The sequence below is a fragment of the Lynx canadensis genome, chromosome A3 (assembly GCF_007474595.2).
Source record: "Lynx canadensis isolate LIC74 chromosome A3, mLynCan4.pri.v2, whole genome shotgun sequence".
Lineage (NCBI taxonomy): Eukaryota > Metazoa > Chordata > Mammalia > Carnivora > Felidae > Lynx > Lynx canadensis.
This window is the reverse complement of record NC_044305.1, coordinates 88,768,836-88,792,380: the sequence shown is the minus strand read 5'-3', so window position 1 is coordinate 88,792,380 and position 23,545 is coordinate 88,768,836. Positions and strand designations below refer to the sequence as shown.

The 23,545-nt window shown below is 37.0% G+C and overlaps 1 protein-coding gene across 5 annotated transcripts in view; it reads left to right on the top strand.

The window, feature by feature from the left end:
* Window positions 1-23,545, top strand: part of EXOC6B (exocyst complex component 6B) — a 611,818-nt gene that overhangs the window by 110,872 nt on the left and 477,401 nt on the right. For all 5 annotated transcript variants that reach the window (XM_030310833.1, XM_030310832.1, XM_032592666.1 and 2 more), the window contains exon 6: window positions 2,809-3,013. In XM_030310833.1, the coding sequence (XP_030166693.1) occupies window positions 2,809-3,013 (205 nt within the window). The remainder of the gene's footprint in view (window positions 1-2,808; window positions 3,014-23,545) is intronic.

Below are 23,545 nucleotides of genomic sequence, written 5' to 3'. Positions count from 1 at the left end.
GCTAATATAAATGGCTACATTTCAAGAGGCTTATATATTTTTGTAAACCTAATATTTCTTTTTGGAAATGCAACTGGTTAGAATGCTTGTCATGGTAAAATTCTTCCCTGAAAACTTGTATCATTAATACAGATTTGTTTACCAGCAGGTAGTAAATTCTCATTTATTGAAACCTCTGATAATAATACCCATATCTTTTGAGAAATCTTTGGGAGTTTGCATGACAAAACTATGTTTTTGATTTGTATTTTTTTACATATCTGTTCAATTCTACACCCCCCCCCCCCGCCAATATATTGGCCTTTTCAATGTTTGTGACTTTTCTTTGCTCATTGCTCTTTGTTCATTGCTTTTAAAAAAAACCTTAAGTTTTCTGTTGTCAATAATCTTTACCAAGTTTTTGTTTCTTTGTTATTCTTATTTTTTTAATGTATGACTTATTTTGATTTTACTTTGTCAACCTTATTAATTTTAGTTTTATTTGTTCTCTTATGCTTATGGAAGCTTTCCTACCTATCAGATAAATATTACTTTCTTTACTATTGCATTACCAGCAATATTTACTTCTACCTAACCAGCAATATTTCTTTTCTTAAAATCTATTGTATCTGATATAAATATAGCCACTTCAGCACTTTTATGATTACTTTTCCCATGGTATATTTTATTCCGTCTTTTACTTTAATAACCTACTGTTATCTCTGAATCTAAACTGTGTTTCTTGTACAGGACATATAGTTGGATCATTCTTTTTAAATCCTGTCTGACAATTTGCCTTTTTAAAAAAAGTTTATTTATTTATTATTTAAGAGAGACAGAGATAGCATGAGTTGGGAAGGGGCAGAGAGAGAGAGGGTGAGAGAGGGAATCCCAAGCAAGCTTCACTCTGCCAGCACGGAGAGCTCCGACACGGAGCTCAAATCCATGAAACCCCAAGATCATGACCTGAGCCGAAACCGAGTTCGATGCTCAGCTGACTGAGCCACCCAGGCGCCTCCTGTCTGACAATGTACCTTTTGACTGAAGTGTTTATTAGTCCATTTAGAGTTAATGTAGTTATTGATGCGGTTGAGTTTTACTTTTTGTTTTCAGTTTTTCATGTCTTTTTGTTCTTACCCTTTTCTCTCTTTTTCTTGTATGAAATATTTTATAGTATACTATTTTAATTCCTCTGTTGATTTTTTAATGATACGTTTTTTGCGTTATTTTCTTAGAGGTTGCTCTGTGGATTATAATCTGTATCTTAATGTATCATAGCCTACTTTGACTTTAGGTCAATGCTGATGTAGTTTTGGTAGAATATATAGTAGTGGTTTTGCTTCAACTTAGCTCCATTTCTTTCCTCCTTTTTTGTGCTATTATTGTCATATATATATTATATCTCTATATTTTATAAACCCAATGATACAGTATTTTAATCATTGCTTTTAAATTTTTTCTCTTAATGAAATTAAAATGAGAAAAGAAAAAATATATTATTTACTCTTTTGTATTTCACATATATTTACTATTTCCTATGCCCTTCATTTATTTCTGTGAATTAAAGTTAATTTCTGTTGTCATTTCTTTTCTGGCTTCCGTTAGTATTTTTTGTAAGGCAGATCAAGGAATTCTCTGTCTTTATTTTGGAATGTGTTTCATTTTTATTGTTAAAAGATAGTCATCAACTAAGGATTAGTCCAAGGTTTTCACTCAAACAAACTTGAGCCAATAAGGTTTTCACCCTTTGTCAGTGGATTTGTGTGTAAGCAACAGAATACATCAAAATTTCAGGCAGTTTTCAAATCAGCCTGAGCTTTTAGTTTCTGCCAGGCTTTCTACATGTGTGCCTGCTGCCTCCTTGTCAGCCAGGGTTGTGTGGAGTGCTTAGGCTTTTTTGGATGTCTTTCTGCATGTGTGCACAGCCTCAATCAGCTAGGATATACTAAGAGCTACCAGGCCCTTTCATGGGTCTCTTATTTACATACTTCTGTTAAATTTCTGGTTAGTCCTCCAATCTGCCCTTTATCCCAACCCAGACTAACTTCAGGCCAGGAGAGCGGGACCCATCCATCCTTCCTTCCTCCCTCCCTCCCTCCTGTCCTTCCTTCCTTCCTTCCTTCCTTCCTTCCTTCCTTCCTTCCTTCCTTCTATCCTTCCTTCCATTTATCCATCCATCCGTCTGGAGTTTGCTACTTTTCCTAATAATGCCACTCCTTATAAAGGCAGGGAAGCTGCTGGTTTTCATGACAAGCCAATATAACCAATGGGAGGGAGGGGGAATGGGGAGTGGGTAGAGTTGGAGGGTTGATGGAGGAAGCCCCAGGAGAGAGCACCACAAAGTTCCATTGTTCAACAGTTTTCATGAAAAAACACTTTTCAATTTGTTCTCCTTTGTCAATTTCCAGAGCCCTGAAAAGGTTTGATGATATTTGTTTTTTTGGGTAGAAGATTTTCTGAGTTCTTCCCTGTGCCATAGTTGGAAGTTTAAACTTAGGTACTTTATTTTATAGGATGATTGTTTTGGCATTGGTATGATCATCTTGTATTTTCATTTATTTTTTGTATAATTTCATTGGTAGATTTTGTAAGTTTTCTATTTTCTTGGGGTACAATCTTTTTTGATTGGAATTTATTGAGTCCTTTAGTACGTATATTAATTTTTAATAATTTGACACTTTCCCATTGATGTTTTTATTGAAACTTAATACTGTATTTGTCTTAATGTATAATCAAAACTAATTCAGGCCAGAAATTTTACCTGAGGAATATATCTGTGGCCCTAAAGAAGACTGAGTTGAGCTAAAGGTGATACAATTCCTTTTATAGGCATTATCCTGCACTGAAAACTCTGGAACATCTAGAGCATACCTATCTGCCTCAAGTAAGCCACTATCGATTCTGCAAGGTGATGGTGGACAACATTCCCAAGCTTCGAGAAGAAATTAAGGATGTTTCTATGTCTGATCTCAAAGACTTTTTGGAGAGTATCCGCAAACATTCAGACAAAATCGGAGAGACTGCCATGAAGCAAGTAGGTCTTGCGTTTATGATAGGTTGGCCAATGACTTTGCTAGTGTTCAGTTAAATACAGGTTTCTCTTTGTAAGTGTCTTAACTATTTCTTGTCATTTTAGGGAAGTCCTTCCTCTTTATGGGGACACATGATTAAAAATGTGTTTTGTTTTTTTAACAGAGCAGTGAATTATTTGCTAGTTTATTGTTTCGCTCTGTGGATGTTCAGTAAATATGGATTGATTGTGATGGTTTATATTGGGACTTTGAAGAGGTCTTTCTATTTTTTGAATATTTTCCTTCACTTTGGATATGATTTGAAGCCCAAGATTTTTAAAAGGTCTCTTTCTCGGTAATGAGCTAAATTGTGCTGCAGGTATCTTTGGTTGATTACTTACTATGTAAACAAGGTATTGTGTTGTTTATAAATGTTTCTGTAATTGTTATTTCTGATATCAGTGGGTATCAATGAAACAAGGCCTTTTGGGAAATGCTGTGAATTATGATCACAGAAAGAGATTTCTTTATAGCTTATAAATTAACAAACATATTAGAATTTTCAGGTTTTTTCTGTCTTTTTTTAATTTTTTTTTATTGCAGTATCTTCATCTCCAAGTCATGAAAGCCACCAAGAAACATCTTTTCTTTTGTCATTTCTCTTTTCTCTTTTTTCTTTTCTTTTCTTTTCTTTTCTTTTCTTTTCTTTTCTTTCTTTTCTTTTCTTTTCTCTTCGTGAATAAAAGAGCAGTAATGATTTTCAGTGTTACTTGCTCTTCTGAAATTTAAATCACATGGATTTTATTGACATATCTCAGTATACCTTATGATGTAGCTTACAACGATAAACAGAAGATTTGATTGTTTATGGAAAGTGTTGTTTGGTTCTACAAACAACTATGTTCTTGAATAAGTCATATATAGTTCTTATCATTCTGGGAGGAAAGAGGGAGCAGGTTATATTTTTGATCTCAACAAGTCTTGGTAATTTTTCAGATGTCTGATTTTGCAAAAGAGGTTTGCCTGTTGGAAATTCCTTTCCTAAGGCAACGCTGATATTCTTTACCCCTTCTTTTAAATTTTTCAATGCTACACTTTCTAATGTGGAAAGTTTAAAACTAGTTGATGATGATAAGTCTGATGGGAATAATACATCATGTCATTTTTTTAGTGGTGAAGAAACAAAATTAATCATTGAAAATATATCTGTGTTGCTGGGTGTATTTTTTGAGTACGGGAATGAAGGTATTCTGCAAGACAAGTCTCTGTTGTGTTTGACAGATTTTTTTCTAAACTTTCAAAATATAGGAGAGTATAGTACAAAGTCTCTGTGGAAGCATTCTTTAAAAAAATATTTTTTTAATGTTTATTTATTTTTGAGACAGAGACACACAGAGTGCGAGCAGCGGAGGGGCAGAGAGAGAGGGAGACACAGAATCTGAAGCAGGCTCCGGGCTCTGAGCTGTCAGCATAGAGCCTGATGCAGGGCTCAAACTCATGAACTGTGAGATCATGACCTGAGCTGAAGTCAGACACTTAACTGACTGAGCCACCCAGGCACCCCAGAAGCATTCTTTTTTAAACTTGCCTTTTCTTTTAGCCCTCTGCTTGAGAAATTAACTTCAATTCCTTTTTGGTGAAAGACACAATGTTATTATTTCATTTAATATAGATTATCTTGTCTCACCTCTTAATTATCTAAAGAAATTAAGGCCCAGGGCAGGGAAGTGTCTTGCTAAAGTTCAGACAGCTTGTAAAGGTCAGATCCTGTAGTAGAATTTACGTTACACTGAGGCAAAATTTGTCTACTGTGGCACTCAGTCTGTGTAAACTATTAACTATTTGGTATATCTGTGCCATATAAAGAAATGGTGAAGAAAACTGTTGTAGATTCAGGACTTTTAATTAACTGATGACCCTTCATACTTCCTATAAAATTTATATCAAATATAGCTCTTACTGCATGCATGGCTATCCTATGCTATGTTAGTTAAGATCTTTGAATAAAAATATCTTAACACATTTTAAAATCTGTAGTACCTAAAAAGTAAGGAAAGTAGGAAAGAGAGAAATTACCACATACTTTGTACATAGTAGTTGTTCAATAAATATTTATTTGAATTCGTGGATGTTGGAAAAGAGGGATAGGGTGTGGTTTATTTTTCATTTATGTCAAGCCCAAAATGGTGTTTCTGACTTGTGATGGTTTTCTTCGCGTTGGTTATTTGGGGCATCTTTTCATCATGTGGCTCTGCTATTTTTAATGTGGGTTTGAAGATTGGTACAGAAGGGCCAGGGAATTTTGCACGTAGGATAATTTTTAAGGGCTAGTCATGGATGCAACATATTATTACTTCTACTCACGTTTCATTGGCCAGAATCTAATTACTTGGCTTTACCGACCTGCAAAGGAGGCTGAGAAAATACAATCTCACTCTATCATTAAGAGGAGAAAGATACGTGTTTGGTGAATAGTAGCTAGTTTCTGACACAGTCTACCCTTTGGTCATCAAATAACTCTTCAGTCTTCCTCTTGTCCATAGAATACACTTAACCCTTCCCAAGGAGGGTATTCTAGTATCCCATCTAGTTAGTACATCCATTTCAAAGTCTAGTATATTTCAGGGATGCTCACAACTCTTCATCAGATCCAGATATGTCTCCAGATCCAGATGGGCTGCTGACCAGGAAATCAGATGACAAGCTGTCTACACCTGTGTTCTCTCCCACCTCCAATGAAGAGGCTAGAATAGAATAACTACAACAAAAACTTACATATAGAAAAGGGAATAATGGGAGACACACAGTATTCCCTGCTTCTTATGCAAATCATGTAATCTTTTTGGGCCATCATTGGGAAATCTTTCTCGCTTGGTAATAGTGGATCTTTTTTGCTTAGACATTAACACTCTGAGAGGAATTCCTTTGCCTGTTCTTCCTTGCTCCTAGTTGCACTCTGTTTTTTCTTTGTCTGTTTTTTTCTTTTTCAAAAAGAAGCAAGTGCTGTGGAATATACCTTTCTTAGACTATCTCTCTGTCTCATTCTCTCTTCTCTCTCTATTTCTAGATATATCCACATTAATATCTGTAAGTGTGTATATATTTATGCATATACCCCCTATATAGTTATAGGTATAAGTGTGTGTGTGTGTGTGTGTGTGTGTGTGTGTGTGTGTGTGTGTGTTTATCTTTGACTGCCTGCTTTCTGCTTCTTCAGGTGTAGGGGCCCAAAGGGTTGTTTTAAGGCTCTAAACAGTTAAAAGTTTATTTAGTCCAGATTTGTGGGCATTATAGTTACCTCAAAACTTAGTAAGCCTCTGATCTGTTTCTTTCCTATAGGTTCTCTGTGGACACCAGACCTGGTGCTCTTTTCTAACTATAATTTTGAGGAATGATTTTTTTCTTTGCCCCTATTGGGAAGGTAGTGGAGTTGGGGGAGCATAGGCTTTGCCTTATGCCTTTCTTGCTTTAATGTCCCTACTTTGAGGCTATATGAAATAATGAGTAAGAGAACCATACCTGAATCTGATTTTGCTTTGGAATTGGGTCACTTTGTTCAACTAGAAGTATTCTTTGGATGTTATTACTCAGCCCTTTACCATTCTTTTTCTGTTGGGATTCTATATGTGTTCAGCTTTCTAACTCTCTGAGGCCCAAGTGTCTGGACTTCTTCTGTTTCCTATAATTTTATTTGCAAACCAGCAGACTCTTTTTATGCTCATCTCTTTTATGTAATACCTTGCTAAAAGCAGAAAGTAAATGCCGATGTATGTTATAACTCTGACTCTCCGTTGACTTATCAGGCTGCAGGCCTAATAGGCATGTGGTGTGCCTTCTCATTTATTTTAGGTTCCAGTTTTACTGGTTGTTTTGCCACAGTATTACAGGCTTCTCCAGGCTTTCAACTTGTTAAAGAGATATTTTTGCTGCCTGTTGCCTGACCTCTGAATCAATGCCATTTATTTTAGTTTTGTTGTTGTTGTCGTTGTTAAGGCAAAACCATTCTTTCAATACTAGTTTCTGTTTTCCTTAAAAAATTCTGCTTGTTGTAATAGCTAAGCTCTAAAATCTCACCGTAGAAGTTTCATTTTATGCTCACTGGAAGTCTGAAGTGGATCCTCCTTGTAGCATAGCTCTTCTTCAGGTGACCATCAAGGAATCCAGGACTTTTCTTAACTTGTGGCTCTATCACTTCAACACATGTCTTCTAACATTGTTTCAGAAGGAAAAAGAGTAAATAAGGCCTGGGGGATTTTTATGGACCAGGCTTATAAGTGATACAAATCACGCTGCCAATATTACATTGGCTATAGCTTGCACGCTGCATGTGAGGCTTGGAAATCTAGTCTATCTGTGTGACCAGGCGGAACAAGAAATAGGTTTGTTGAATAGCTAGCTAGCCTCTGATACAATCTGCTACCATATAGGTTTGAAAAAAAACATATCTTCCATTCTCTTGCCTTTTTTCTTTGCTATTTCATCTCTTTGACATTCCCCCCTGCCCTGCATATGTTTGCCTTCTGATTTACTAATTCAGTTTTTAGTAAATTCATTTTCATCATTGTCAATGATGCTATTTAGAACTTTGTCATCATTATTATTTTCAGTTTAGCAACCACAGGTTTGGCTATAGAAATATGTTCTTTTCCTTTAAAATTTTTTTTTCTAAGTAGGTTTCTTTGGAACCATATGACAAAATAGGTTTGAAAGTCTTACTTAATACTGGTTACTGGTTTGAGCTCTTCTAGAAATTAGGTAGATGATTGTGCTTTTTCATGGTCGACATCTCCCTTTGCCTTCTACCCACCATATCCTGAGTTGCTGCATTGATCTATGGGTGGACTCTGTCCTTGGTACTGTGAAATGATGGAGGCAGCTGGTAGATTGGTTTCTTTTCAGGATATACCAGCAAAAGCAAAGTACCTGAAGGCTCCACCCTGATTAAACTTTAATGACCAAATTAGGCTCCAAACTTTCTTTTTTTTTTTCAACATTTTTATTTATTTTTGGGACAGAGAGAGACAGAGCATGAACGGGGGAGGGGCAGAGAGAGAGGGAGACACAGAATCTGAAACAGGCTCCAGGCTCCGAGCCATCAGCCCAGAGCTTGACGCAGGGCTCGAACTCACGGACCGCGAGATCGTGACCTGGCTGAAGTCGAACGCTTAACCGACTGCGCCACCCAGGCGCCCTAGGCTCCAAACTTTCATCTGTTATTATAATCTCAAACTGTTGTCCAATTTTATCAAAAGATACGTTGCAAAAAATACTTTTTCAGGCTGATCTGAAGGATATGTGGTTTATCCATTCCTCTGTATTCAAAGTGTTATATTGTCTTTAGATAAAGCTTTATCATTAGGAAGCTTTTTGCTTTGATTGCATGTGGTAGGCAGAATTCCAAGATGGCCCCTAGATTCCTGCTCCCTTGGTACATGCGTCCTGTAAAATCCTCCTCCTTGATTATGTGGCCTGATCTAACCAGGCAAACTCCTTTAAAAGAGGGAGTGGAGATCAGATATAGAAGTTAGAGAGATTTAAAGCTGCAGCAGATGTGCTACTGTTGGTCTTGAAGAAGTAAATTGCTGTGTTTTGGAGGGGCCAGGTGGCATGGAACTGTAGGCAGCTTGAGGTGCTGAGAGCTATTGCTAACAGCTGGCAAGGAAATGGGGTCCAGAATCCTACAACCACACGGAACTGAATTCTGCCTATAATATAAATGAGTTTAGAAGAGGACCCTGAGTTCCAGATGAGACCATAGCTCTGACTGATGCCATGATTTCAGCCTGGTGAGATCCTGAGCAGAAGACCCAGCAAATGCTGAACTTCTAACCCATGGAGACTGAGATAACTGTGTGGTTTTAAGCTGCTAAGTTTATAGGAATTTATTACAGGAGTCGAAAATTAATATACTCCATTATTTTGGTCTTGAGTAGAATTGCTTTTTTACTAACCTGTACATTTTTATTTTGCTTTGGAGCTAGGAAAGAGTGGTATAATCTAGTTTAAATTGGTGTCTAGCTAAAAGTCTCTGAGTTTTTCATCTGTCTTCCCATGTACCTAAAAAGCTGCAGAAAAGTAAGAAAATGTGAAAGTATGAAAATTAGAAGTTCAACCATTTAGTAGAATCTGAGGAGGAATTTAAAAATTGTCCATTCTGCTATTTATTCCCTTGTTCAATTTTAAGTTAAGTAGTCATGTTTTTATTTTCAAAAAATCTTCAATATTCATTCATTCCCTACATATATATGTATATATATTTAACATGGTATTGGATTGATAGCATTTAGTGGACCCACCTGTGGCTTCTGCCATGGGAAATAGAGCCATCTGTAAAGTATGTAGAAAAACCCTACCTTTTATCCTGTCTTATTTTTTAAGTTGATTTTCTTCCTGTATGCTTCCAAAATACTATACATATCTTATTTTAGAACTTCATTTTGGCTTGAAGTGATTTTATAAAAAATGTCTAAAGACTTCTTTTTTGTTAATTGTCTGCTGTTTTCTAGTTTTCCTCTTGAAATTGATTTCTGTAATTCACTTGTTATGGAACTGATTTGTACAGGAGGGAAGTTCTGTATTTCTTATTTTGATTAGTTTGCCTTAGGCCTTGTGAGGCGAAGTAACATTTGTAATATAAACATTCTTGGCTAGGTTGATTTCTATGTGAAGCTGTTTAACAAAGGGAGGGATTTATTTACTTTTAAAATTCTAACTTGGCTTTGCCAAATTATATGGGTTGTATAACTGCTGCTTAGAAGAGGAACTGGTTGCCCATAAAAGAAATTGAAGGCTCCTAAGCAATCTTCCTTTAGTAACTGGTTTTAAAGAAACTGCTCCTTGGGTGAGGTTAGTTGTCTCCATGGTTCTTTCAACCCTTGACTTTCTTTGGTTAAGTCTCGACTAGAGCAAAATGTGCTCTTTTATTTATGGTGTAGAACATCCTTTGACTTAGATCTGGCTCCATACTTTGAACTGAGCTAACACAGGCCGTGTGATGACTGCCAAGGAAAAGCAGTAGTGCCCTTGAAACCTCTTTTGTGCTGGATTCTACGCAAAACTCCAACAGCATGTGACTTTTAGAGTCAGAGAATCTGGTGCTCAGTTGGTCTGGTATTCTTGGATTTACTTTATATTCTCTTTTCTTCTTGATTTCAGTATTTATATATTTGTACTGGTTTTTACTCCTTGGTCTTTAATGGTGTGGATGGCCTGAGGGTGGGGTAGGCGAATATGAGAGCTGTTTTATAGGGATTATTGAAATAAGCAGCAATCAGAATGGCAATCAGAGTATGGTAGATAGTCTGATAGCAGGGATTGAATTTACTATTAGGTAATATGATAGTTAACGGAATAGACTTTGGAGTTTGGGTTAGACTCCTAGACTTGCCATTTGGTAGCTATATTACAATGAGTAGGTTGCTAAGCATCCCTGTCAGTCTGCACAATTCTATAAAGTTGGAATTTTTAATTCTCTTTTAAAGATGTGAAAAATTTTGGGAAACCAGGTATCTTAGCTCAGTCCCAGGGATATAATAAATGCTAAATTAAAAAAAAAAAAAGAGAACTATTCTAGGTGAATAGTGACTACTAATAGACTCTTAACAGTTTGGAGTTGAAGATAATTAGAGGTTAAACTTGATGTGTTGAAATACTTTTTTTTCCTTCCTAAAATTAAATTTCCAGTGGCAGTTTTCGGCCTTGAATTAGATCTCGTTTTTAGACAGCTTTTTTCTCCTTGCCTTAAAAAAATTTATTTGTTATATATACTTCTGAAACATTTTGAACCTGATTTCAGTTAAAAATCATGTATATATTAGACGACTATGAAGTATAGAAGATCAATATCCTTGTACTGGTGTTGAGTTGGGATGAGAGAGGAAAGATTATTTTTTAAATCTGATTTGAAGATAGTATCACAGTTTGGTTTTGAACTTTCTGTTTTAACAGAAAAAGGGAAACTATGGCATATATATATGTGTGCATCTATAATAAACATAATATTTATTTGCTTTGACCAAGCAAAGCATATCAGCTTATTAGGAGAAATTTTTCTTTTATTAAACTTAAGAGAAAATTACCATATGGATTCTCAGTACAGCTTATGGTTTTGTGGTGTGCTCATCCTAAAATAAAACAGTGCTTAGAGAATCTAGAGGAGGAGCAGTTATTATGATACTTATATCATTGCTCACAAATATATATACTTATAGATTGTGTGTGTGTGTGTGTGTGTGTGTGTATGTATACGCATACACACACACATATTTCACTAATTTTAAGATTAATTTTTTTTGAGAATATTTCTTTTACTGAACCTTGGCTTTTGAGCAATAATAAAACATAGTATCATAAAAATAAACTAACAAGTAGAACGGAATACAAGTATAGAAATTGACCCAAATATAAGAATTTCATAAGTGACAAAGGTGGTCTCATGCAAGAAGCACAAACACAAACCAATGAGCATCACACCATACAGGTGTAAAGTAAGTATTCCCTCAGTAAACCTTATAGGCAGAAAAGTCAGCACAGTGCATGGGAACATCATTCTACTGTCATTTTCTGGAGGGGGCTGATGGGTTCAGCTTTGCTGTACAAACAGCAGGATGTGCCTCAGGAGAGGGACCCTGCCCTAGATCAGTTATAGGGAAGCTGGGAGGAAGCAGAAGACAGTCAATACATATTAGGTGGATCCTTGCTGGTCAGAGGAATGTCTTGGTAAGGGGAATTGTCATATCAATCCACTTATATCAGCTAAAGAGACCTAGTATTCTTCAGAAGAGCTAAGTCAGTTTTACTGAACTAGCTTGTTGCTAAGCTAGGAGAATGGTGAAGGTGGAGAGCCACAAGGGCCCTCCAAGGTGACATCTCATAGCAGTGGGGAACTCCATTAATGTGACTGCTGCTTTACTTATCTGTCTTCCCAACCAGTCTGTGGTCTGTATAAGGACAGAGGTACGGTTTTATTTTTATAGCTCCAGTACCTTACTAGCATAGTACTTAGGGATTGTAGATAGTTAATAAATAGTTAATCAATTAATGTCTATTGTGTTATTTAATTAAATTTAATGGGGGCGCCTGGGTGGCGCAGTCGGTTAAGCGTCCGACTTCAGCCAGGTCACGATCTCGCGGTCCGTGAGTTCGAGCCCCGCGTCGGGCTCTGGGCTGATGGCTCGGAGCCTGGAGCCTGTTTCCGATTCTGTGTCTCCCTCTCTCTCTGTCCCTCCCCCGTTCATGCTCTGTCTCTCTCTGTCCCAAAAATAAATAAACGTTGAAAAAAAAAATTTTTAATTAAATTTAATGTAGCTACACCTTAACATTTTTCAGGAAAAGACATATTTAAAAACAATGTTCTAAGGTATATGCTCTTAGTCTCCAATTACATTCTTAAGTACGTGAAAATATCTGTAATTGCTTTTTGAATGGGTTTTGACCTTTTCTGTAAGTACTATGGAGGTACTAAGAGGTTATCAAATTGACTTCCTGTTAAAAATGGTGAATTCAACATATACACTTATATTTTCTACCTCTTCAAACTTGTAAAAACAATAGCCAAGGTTTTTTTGTTTTTGTTTTGTTTTGTTTTTACAGCATGAGCTCTCAAACGTAAAGAATATAGGAGGGTTAGATGATAGCAACATAATTTGGAAGCTGGAATGTAGGAAGGTGTGTTGTGTGTGATAATTGTCCTAGCATATCCAAGAAAATTCAGTCCTAAGCCAGTAGTAGAAAAAGCTTGGGACAATCCAATTTTTAGTGTTTTGCAGAACCCCCATGTCTAAGAAATTGCTAGCATTAGGTTCCTTTGGGAAAAGAGGGGTAAACTGATGTTCAGACAGAGGGATTGGTTGACTGTCTATTTCAAAAGCAGTTAGACAACCTGATTCCTTCCCCAGCTTTTTCTACCAGGTGACTGCCCTATCCCAGCTCTAGCAGAAGACCAGAGGACAATAGACACAAGCTGGGGGTATAAAAATAGTGAAAGTTTGTATACTGAGTATTGAGATTCAACTTGCATTTTATAGCCCTCTTCTCTGATTTGGTCTCTAGGGCTCTAATAGCCAGGTTTATACCCTTCAGGTATGAGACTGGAAAGTACTGTGAATAATATGATTAGTGCAAAAGAACTGTCCTAAAGGTATGTCCACTCGGTAGTCCTCAACCAAATGGACCAGTCAGATCATTTTGAAATCCACAGTTGACTAGACTCATGCACATGCATAGACATTAGCTTTTAGTTTCCCAGCTTGAAATATGAGCAGATCACTAAGGATCAGCAGACATTTGAGAAAATCCTCTAACATAACAGTTAGAGGTCAGAACAAGCACATATAAAGAAGCAACTTGGAGAAGATATTATGCAAGAACAGCAAAACGTAAAAGGCAAAACAATCAATAGAGCTAGAAGGATAAGAGAAAAAATTTTATATGTAAAAACAAGAAAGCTACACAAAAGGAGAAATTCAGAGAACAAAAAGAATGTTTGGCAATTAAAAATATGATAGCAAAAAAAAAAACTGAAAGGAGGGTTGTGAAAATAAAGTGGAAAAAATCCCCCAAAGAGAAGAGTAAAGGGAAAAAGAGATGGAACATGGGAAATAGAAAAGATCTAAGAATATTAGGGGGTCAGTCTAGGATATCTGGCATTTGAGTACTAGGTGTTCTAGAAAAAGAAAGCAGAGAAAATGAAGGGAAGGAATTCATGGAAATAATAATGGGAAAATTTCCCAAAATTCTAAGACATGAACTTCCAGATTAAAAGATCAATCAAATGCCTAACAAAAGGGATCAAAATAGTCTTAGATCCAGGCATGTTGTGTGATATCAGAGGTCAGAGGTCAAATAGAAAATCCTAAATGTTTCTAGAGATAAAAAACAAGATTCAGTGTCAAAATGATTTTGGTTTATAGCAATACTGGAACGTAGACTGAAACAGAGCAATATCTTTAAAGTTCTAAGGGAAAATGATTACCCATCCATATTTCCCTATCTAGCTACAATATCAAGCAAGTGTAAGGATAGGATAAAGATGTTTGCAGTAATGAAAGTCCTCAAAAATTTGCTTCCTATGACCACTCCTCCCTCCCACCCCCAAAAAGGAAAGATATGGGATATTGAGGGCATAGATAACCCAAGAGAGGAGAGGGACAAATGGAGTTTCTAAGATGATGATTAAAAGGGAGGGAGTTGGTTGACAGTGGGGAAGCAGGCAGAAAGTACAACCAGCACAGTCTGGAGTGTTTTAGAAAGTTTAAAAGAGGTATTCTGAGAAGGTGAAAGTGGCAGAATATTGGATGTATTTGTACACACTGAGAGGAAATTCAGATAGTTGGGGAGAATTTGGGAATAAAGTAATGCTAAGTACTTAAAGAACTTAAGCAAACTTAAAAACAAGAAAACTTAACTCCAGAAAACCAAAATTGTGTAAGAAAGGAAAAGTGATCATAGTATCTGACATGGCTTGGCTGTGGATTGCATTTATATAATTTATCTAATGAATCTAATAGATTCATTTAGCACTTATAACTATATAAATATAGTTATCTATATCTATAGTTATCTATATCTATAAATTATATAAATTAGAGGATTTGTCCTGTTTTGGAGGAGTAGGTGAATGGACACTGCAGGCAGATATGTGGTGCTGGTGTGTTATGTATGTGAAAGAGACCTAAATCCTCATCTTCCATGATGGAATGTCAATAGATAATGCTTAAAACTAACTAACACATAGCGAAAGGTAGAAGCAGCTGAAGGGTTCATTGACAGATGAATGGATAAACAAAATGTGGTGCATACATATAATGGAATATTATTCAGTCTTAAAAAACAAGAGAATTTTGACACATGCTACAACATGGATGAACTTTGAAGACATTATGCTAAGTGAAATAAGCCAGGCTCAAAAGGACAAATAACGTGTGGTTCCACCTTTTTTTTTTCAAAGTAGGCTTCCCGTGCAGTGTGGAGCCCAATGTAGGGCTTGCACTCATGACCCTGAGATCAAGACCTTAGCTGAGATCAAGAGTTGGACGCTTAACGGACTGAACCACTCAGGGGCCCCTGTATGATTCCATTTTTATGAGGTTCCTGAAGTAGTCAAATTTATAAAGACAAATAATAGAATGATGGTTTCCAGGGGCTGAGGTAGAGGAGATGACGGATTAGTCTTGAATGGCTACACAGTTTCAGTTGGGGAAGATGAAGAAGTTCTGAAGATGGATGGTGGTGATGGTTGTACACTAGGAAGGTACCTAATGTCACAGGACTTTACACTTAAAAATGGTTAACATATGAACTGCAAGCTGTATTACAAAGCTGTGATCATCAAGACAATATGGTACTGGCACCAAAACAGATACTCAGATCAATGGAACAGAATAGAGAACCCAGAAATGAACCCACAAACATATGTCCAACTAATCTTTGACAAAGCAGGAAAGAATATCCAATGGAATAAAGACAGTCTCTTCAGCAAATGGTGCTGGGAAAACTGGACAGCGATATGCAGCAAAATGAACCCGGACTATTTTCTGACACCTTACACAAAAATAAACTCAAAACAGATGAAAGACAGGAAGTCATCAAAATCCTCGAGGAGAAAGCAGGCAAAAACCTCTTTGACCTTGGCCACAGCAACTTCTTACTCAACACGTCTTCAGAGGCAAGGGAAATAAAAGCAAAAATGAACTATTGGGACCTCATCAAAATAAAAAGCTTCTACACAGTGAAGGAAACAATCAGCAAAACTAAAAGGCAACTGATGGAATGGGAGAAGATATTTGCAAATGACATATCAGATAAAGGGTTAGTATCCAAAATCTATAAAGAACTTCTCAAACTCAACACCCAAAAAACAAATAATCCAGTGAAGAAATGGGCAAAAGACATGAATAGACACTTCTCCAAAGAAGACATCCAGATGGCCAACCGACATATGAAAAAATGCTCAACATCAGTCATCATCAGGGAAATACAGATCAAAACCACGATGAGACAACCACCTCACCCCTGTCAGAATGGCTAACATTAACAACTCAGGCAATGACAGATGTTGGTGAAGATGCAGAGAAAGAGGATCTCTTGGGCACTTCTGGTAGGAATGCAAACTGGTGCGGCCACTCTGGAAAACAGTATGGGGGTTCCTCAAAAAATTAAAAATAGAACTACCCTACGACCTAGAAATTGCACTACTAGGTATTTATCCAAGGGATACAGGTATGTTGTTTCGAAGGGACACATGCACCCCAATGTTTATAGCAGCAACTATCAACAATAGCTTTCCAACAAAGTATGGAAAGAGCCCAAATGTCCATCGATGGATGAATGGATAAAGAAGATATGGTATATATATACAATGGAGTATTACTCGACAATCAGAAAGAACGAAATCTTGCCATTTGCAACTATGTGGATAGAACTAGAGGGCATTATGGTAAGCAAAATTAGTCAGAGAAAGACAAATATAATATGATTTCACTCATATGAGGACTTTAAGGTACAAAACAGATGAACATTAGGGAAGGGAAGCAAAAATAATATAAAAACAGGGAGGGTGACAAAACGTAAGAGACTCTTAAATATGAAGAACAAACAGAGGGTTGCTGGAGGGGTTATGGGAGGGGGGGATGGGCCAAATGGGTAAGGGGCACTAAGGAATCTACTCCTGAAATAAGTGTTTCACTATATGCTAACTAACTTGGATGTAAATTAAAAAACTAAACTAAAAAAAAAGAAAAGTGACAAGTGGGAGATCAAATAAAAATGAAAATGGTTAATGTGGAAAATTGTATGTTATGTAAATTTTACCACAATTTAAACAATCAGAGAAAAAACAGGCTGGAGCACCCATAAGCATGCTATATAAAGGTAAAGAGGGTAAAGTAAATAAACATCAAAAGAGTGGTTGAGTCTGGGGAGCAGATTTAGGGGGAAAGAGGAAAGGAGGAAACTTGCTTTTCATAACAAACCCTATAGAATGATTTGACTGTGTACAACTTAGTCATGTATAGCCTTGTGTGTATAACTTAGATAAAATATATTGAACAAAAAAAAATATGTCATCAGATTTGGAATACACGTAGATAGGATTTGTTGGTGGACTGGGTATGAGGTGGGAAAGTTTCAACTTTCAGGGTAGAGAGAAAGAGTTCCCCTTATTTAAGGGATTACTTATCTTTATGATTATTGATTTTCTTTTCTCCTTTATGTGGGGTAATTGAGGAGTCTTTGTTTTTCAGGTTTCTTGTTAGCTGTGGCAAGATAGGATCGTGATTATGTGTTAGATGTAAGTTAAATTAAGGTCCATTTGGTTCTCTGTTATATTGTATGCCTTACTAAAGAAGAGAGCAGATTAAATAATATAATGGGCAACAAAGCAAATGTTTTTTATAAATATAAAAATCTTGAAGGTGATGATAGAGGTTGAAAATTTGTGATAATCAGAATGATCTCTTTCCCTTGCCTTGAATTCTTAAGATAAATATTTATCCCTGTTGAGAAGAGAATGTGTGTTCTTCAACACTTTCTTTTGGTTGAAAAATATCACACTCCCCACCCCTGCCACGATTGCAGGCCCACAAACTCATTTCGTTTGTCCTTGGGCATGTGTTCTGATGAGTGAGTGGTGCCTGTGTAGCCTCAGGAGAAGATGAGGAAGAGTGAATTAGAAGAACAGTGAAGAAAAATAGTGCTGATAGGCTGGCCTTCATATAATTAATTGGCTTGGCCTCAGAATCTTGTGGGAGAGAGCCAGTGGCCTCATTATTACTTCATTGGGAAACTAAACTTTCTGTTGAATTTAAAATAAAGGAACATGACCCACACTGTGAAGTTTTTCTTGGGTGGTTTGTACAATAACTGAACTTCATTCTATTGTAACACTCCTGGGATTTCCTACTCCCCCAAGTATCATGAATAAATGTACCACACCAATGTGGAAGTGCAGTTCAGTTCATTGAACTAACTTTTGACTTGAACTTGAGATCAGTACTGTAGATCTGTGTTATGGGGTAGAAATGAATTGAAATTATTAACAAGTAAGGTGCTATCTGGTTATGTTTTTATAATGTAATTTACCTTCTGACATATGCAGGAATATGAAAGAGGTTATTTAAAATGTAAATACAGGGGCGCCTGGGTGGCGCAGTCGGTTAAGCGTCCGACTTCGGCCAGGTCACGATCTCGCGGTCCGTGGGTTCGAGCCCCGCGTCGGGCTCTGAGCTGATGGCTCAGAGCCTGGAGCCTGTTTCCGATTCTGTGTCTCCCTCTCTCTCTGCCCCTCCCCTGTTCATGCTCTGTCTCTCTCTGTCCCAAAAATAAATAAACGTTGAAAAAAAAATAAAATGTAAATACAATATATAAATATACAGCCTAATTGCTATTCAACATTACTACAGAGGAGCCTGAGAACAACCACCTTATTATCAGATAAAGTTTAGACCTGGTCAGGGACAGCCTCTGTTTGCCTTTCTAAGAGATGACTGGAAGCAAGATGTATTTCTCTTGTCATCATTGGAATGGACTATTAAAGCTTATGTTTAAAGGTAGTGGTCTCACATTACAGGTCTGAATGAGCTAGTATTCTTGTGCTATATCTGTTTATGAAGTTACTATCTTACTTTGCTTGTGTATGAATGGTGTTTTTTCAAGTCAGATATAAAAACACCATGATTGAAATCTAGAATAATGGGGTGCCTGCGTGGCTCAGTCAGTTAAGTGTCTCTTAGTGTCAACTCAGATTGTGATTTCATGGTTTGTGATATGGTTCTTGGGTTCGAGCTCCATGTCGGGCTCTTCTCTGACAGTGTGGTTGGAGCCCGCTTTGGATTCTCTCTCCCTCTCTCTGTGCCCCTCCCTTGCTCTCTCTCTTGCGTGCACTCTCTCTCTCTCAAAATAAATAAACGTAAAAAAAAAAAAGAAATACAGAATAAATACTTAAAATATAGAATAAATATTTAACCTTACCTGGTTAGGTGCCCTGTCTCCTTTTTTTCCTGTTCTTTTCTCCCTTCTCCTTCCTCACTTCCCTTTCTTTTTCCTCTCTAGTTCTAGAAATCCTGCTTGCAGGACCTGACTATTTAGGTTCTTCCTGTGCAGGCCTACATGCTGACAACCCCAACAGAGAATCTTTTATGTTTTAAAAATCAACCATGATATAAGATTTAAAACTATATATATATACATATATATATATACATATACATATATATATATGTATATATATATATATACGTATATATATATATGTATATATATATATTTAGCTGTGTGGATAATGTTTCTTGGTCTAAAGAAGAATTCCAAGTATAATGTTTTTAGAGTGTTTAAATTCAAGGATAAGGACTAATTAGTTCTGGTTATTCCCAGATCCCAGATTTTCCTGATATTCTGATATATCTTCACTACTAATTCTGATTAGATTAGATACATTCTAATATCTGATGCCAATACAGTGAAAAGTATACAAAGCAAACAAGGACAGCAAAGATATGTTTTAAAATGGTTGTAAATCTTGAGGTGCCTGGCTGGCTCAGTTGGTTGAGCATCTGACTTCGATTCAGGTCATGATTTCACGGCTCGTGGGTGAAAGCCCCTGTTGTTGGGCTCTGCACTGACAGCTCAGAGCCTGGAGCCTGCTTCGGATTCTACGTCTCCCTCTCTCTCTGCACCTCCCCCACTCGCCCTCTGTGTGTCTCTCTCTCAAAAATAAATAAACGTTAAAAAAAATTTTCAAAAAATGGTTGTAAATCTTGGCCATTTTTTACTTAAATGTGATTAAATTCTTGGACCCTGCTGGCAGATAGTAATTTATTCTATCTTAATTCCATGTTAAACTTGGTGAGTACTTTCTCACATTTAGTTTTTCTCCACCCTATGTTTAGATCTGTTTAATATAATTCTATAAAATAGATTTCATAGAGCATGATAGATATATTTTGTCATTTCATTTATCTTTCCTTAATACTTTCATTGGACTAGCAGGGATCATTATACCTAAGAAGATAGGTTTCTTATGTAAGTGACTATAGAAATCACTATAACATTATATAAATAGAGAAATTATGCATTATAAAATATAATGAAGGGAGTTAACACCAACCAAAGCTACTCTTACTTTAAAAAGATTGCATTTGAGGGGCGCCTGGGTGGCTCAGTTGGTTAAGCAGCCGACTTCAGCTCAGGTCATGATCTCACTCTTTGTGGGTTCAAGCCCTGCATCAGGCTCTGTGCTGACAGCTCAGAGCCTGGAGCCTGCTTGGGATTCTGTGTCTCCCTCTCTCTCTCTGCCATTCCCCTGCTCATGTTCTCTCTCTCTCTCTCTCTCTCTCTCTCTCTCAAAAATAAATTAAACATTAAAAAAATGTAAAAAAATATTGTGTTTGGTTACAGTGGTTATAAAAACACTTTGAGGGGGCCCTGGGTGGCTGAGTCGGTTGAGCATCCGACTTCAGCTCAGGTCACGATCTCGTGGTCCGTGAGTTCGAGCCCCGCGTCAGGCTCTGGGCTGATGGCTCGGAGCCTGGAGCCTGCTTCCGATTCTGTGTCTCCCTCTCTCTCTGTTCCTCCCCCATTCATGCTCTGTCTCTCTCTGTCTCAAAAATAAATAAATGTTAAAAAAAAAAAATTAAAAAAAAAAACACTTTGAGATAGTGGTCTGAGAATGTAGACCCTTCAGTAGATTTAGGTTTAGGAGAAAGGAGACGGGTTCCATTGCTGACACTCTCAAGGACAATAGGCATTTACTTTTATGAATTTGACTAGCACTATTGAAGACCAGGAGAGGTGATGCCCTTATCTTCGTCATGCAGTTTTACCGATAATACAGCCTACAGAATATCAATCAACCGTCTTTATAATAGTTTTTAGAGAAAGTAAGCTCATATCTATTCCTGATCAAGTCTTTCTTGTAGAAAAACTTTTGTAGTATCTTCAGTATTAAAGGCATAGGTTTGGAGTCGGAAAAGCTGGGTTAAAACTTGGATCTATCACTTGGAACATGACTGAGCAAAAAGTCTTAGATTCTTCTTTTATTAATAAGGGTCAAGTAAGATGGTGTATATAAAGTACTTAGCACTGTTTCCAACACCCAGCACGTTCTTAATAAACATGGCATTTTGGGATGTTTCTGTTTTGAGAGCTATGTGATTTTATCAGATAATTGAAGTCTTCACTTGGGTGTAGCTTGGGTATTGATAGCCTGATACCAACTGGGTCTCCACCTCTCCATCTTCTCATTCAATGATTGCAACACCTTTTTTTCTATGTGTGTTTTTACTTTTTTATTTTATTCTTATTTTTAAAAAATGTTTATTTATTTTGAGAGAGAGAAAGAAAGAAAGAGAAAGAGAGAATCCCAAGCAGGCTCCATGCTATCAGCGCAGAGCCCAAAGCAGGGGGGCTGGTTTCCATGAACTATGAGATCATGATGTGAGCTGAAACCAAGAGTTGGACGCTTTACTGATTGAGCCACCCACTCATTGCGCTTCCATGAGTGTCTTTAAACAAACTGATCTGGGAAAGCATGAGCCACTACTTTTGGAGGGGAAATTTTCTTTTAACCTTAAGAGGTTTTCCTTATTATTTTCAGGCTTCAGTATTAATAAATGCAGGGTTTTATTTGCTTTTGTTTTTTACTATATTTGTAATGATCACTTTAATGTCATTGAGAAACCAAATGCTACTCTGTTTAAATAAGCAATTCAGGCCACTATAATTAGTGAGGCTTAAATGGATCTTTATTTTGTTGGCAGTTGTCTTAGATTTTCTACAGTCTCCTCAAATAACTTCACTATGCATCTGGTGATTATATTTCTTAGTTACTAGATTGACCTGTACACTGAGCTCAAAATATTTTATCTCCTTCTGTGTTGATATTCTTGGTATGAATAGGTCAGTTTACTGGTGCGCTATACTTTCTTTTCAGTATCCCTAGATACTGTGCAGAGCACTGTGCAGAGTGCAGTGGAGCCAAGCCTGAGGTTTGGATCTAGAGCCTTTCCTAAATCCCCATGGTGTGCCCTTTGACCTGACCCTGGAGAAACCCAGTTGAGAATTCCTGGGATTGTTGTGTTCTCAGCAAATGCTTTATTCTTGTCCTCTGCCAGATGTTTTCTTTACTGAGCACAAAAACTCCATCAAAATAATGCTAAGGGAACTGATATGTGAGGGAAAAAAAAGAAAGGAAGAAAAAGAAATATTCAAACAGCCGGTCCAGATGAATAGACCTAAGGATGTTCTAGAACAAGAGGAATCTAGCTTAGTTATATAATCTTACATCCTTCTAGATCTCCCTAAAACTCCAAAAAGTTTTAGCAGGTATGCTAAAGTAGTTTAAAAAGTTTTAAAATTTATATACAGTAATTTTTTGTGTGTACATGAATTTTGAAACATGCATAGATTCATGTAACTCCATCACAGACAGGGTACAGAACATTTCTATCACCTCCAGATTCTCCTGGGCTGCCCCTTTGTAGTTAAACCTTCTCTACCTGTAACCTCTGGCCATTGATCATGAAATGTATCAAAAGTGTAAGATAGGAAGCACATTGAACAAGTAATGAGGACTACCAGAAACTATAATTAATTATTGCTGTGCTCCTCACTGACCGGAAATGTGGCATTTCACTTATTGCCTTTTGTTTCAGATCTCAGTAGCGCAATAAACCTCAAACCAAAACAGAGAAAAGTTAATTTTCTCAATTAAATAGTGACAGATGATCACCTAAGTTATTGCTTTTTCTAGGCATGTGCAATTGTAAGCATTAGAGGCTCTGTGACCTTCGAACCTGATTTTATAGGGATGGATTCTTTCTGTCTTCATTGGAAGGTGAATAGATAAACAACAGCACCAAGATGGCCAGGGAAAGTAACACCTGGACTAGGAAGTATGAGAAGTGGTCAGATCATTAGAGTTGAATTTTTCACTCCTAGACTCTTTGTTCTTTGTGAGACACTAGTGAACAACACAATGAGCAAGAGTTTAACCCTGTGAGTTGAAAGTTTTCCATTGGCTACCTTTTGTTTTGAAAGCTTGCAAAAAAAAAAAAAAAAGTTGTTGACAAATCCAGGCTACTTTACCTTCCTGACATACTTTTCTAATTGCACATCTATAGCAAATTTAGAACAGCTTTCAATTATTAGTTGCGTGTGTGCATGTGGAGGAGAAAATTCTCTGCAGATTAGGACATTTGTCTGGCAGGGTGGCGGGGGAAAGAAAAGACTTTGCCAGGTTGTGGTGCCTCCTTGCACGTGTGTGTGTTTGCTTAAAACTCAGAAGTCAGCCAACATTTGAGGCCTCTGAGTGTGGTTAGCCATTAAAAGCGAACAGTGATAATGGATGTTTATATAAATTTGTAAGTATTTAGAAATTTCTAAAAATTGAAAAAATATTGTTTTAGAAATCAGAGTAGCCTTCCAGGGGAGATGATTTGCACTGTTTACCAATGAGATGTTAATGAGATTGGGAGAGAAGCAGGGAATTTAAGAGCCTTTATTTCTACAGCCTTGCACTGCCAGTGCCGAAGGCGTGTTCTGTCCTGAGCACACCACCTTGG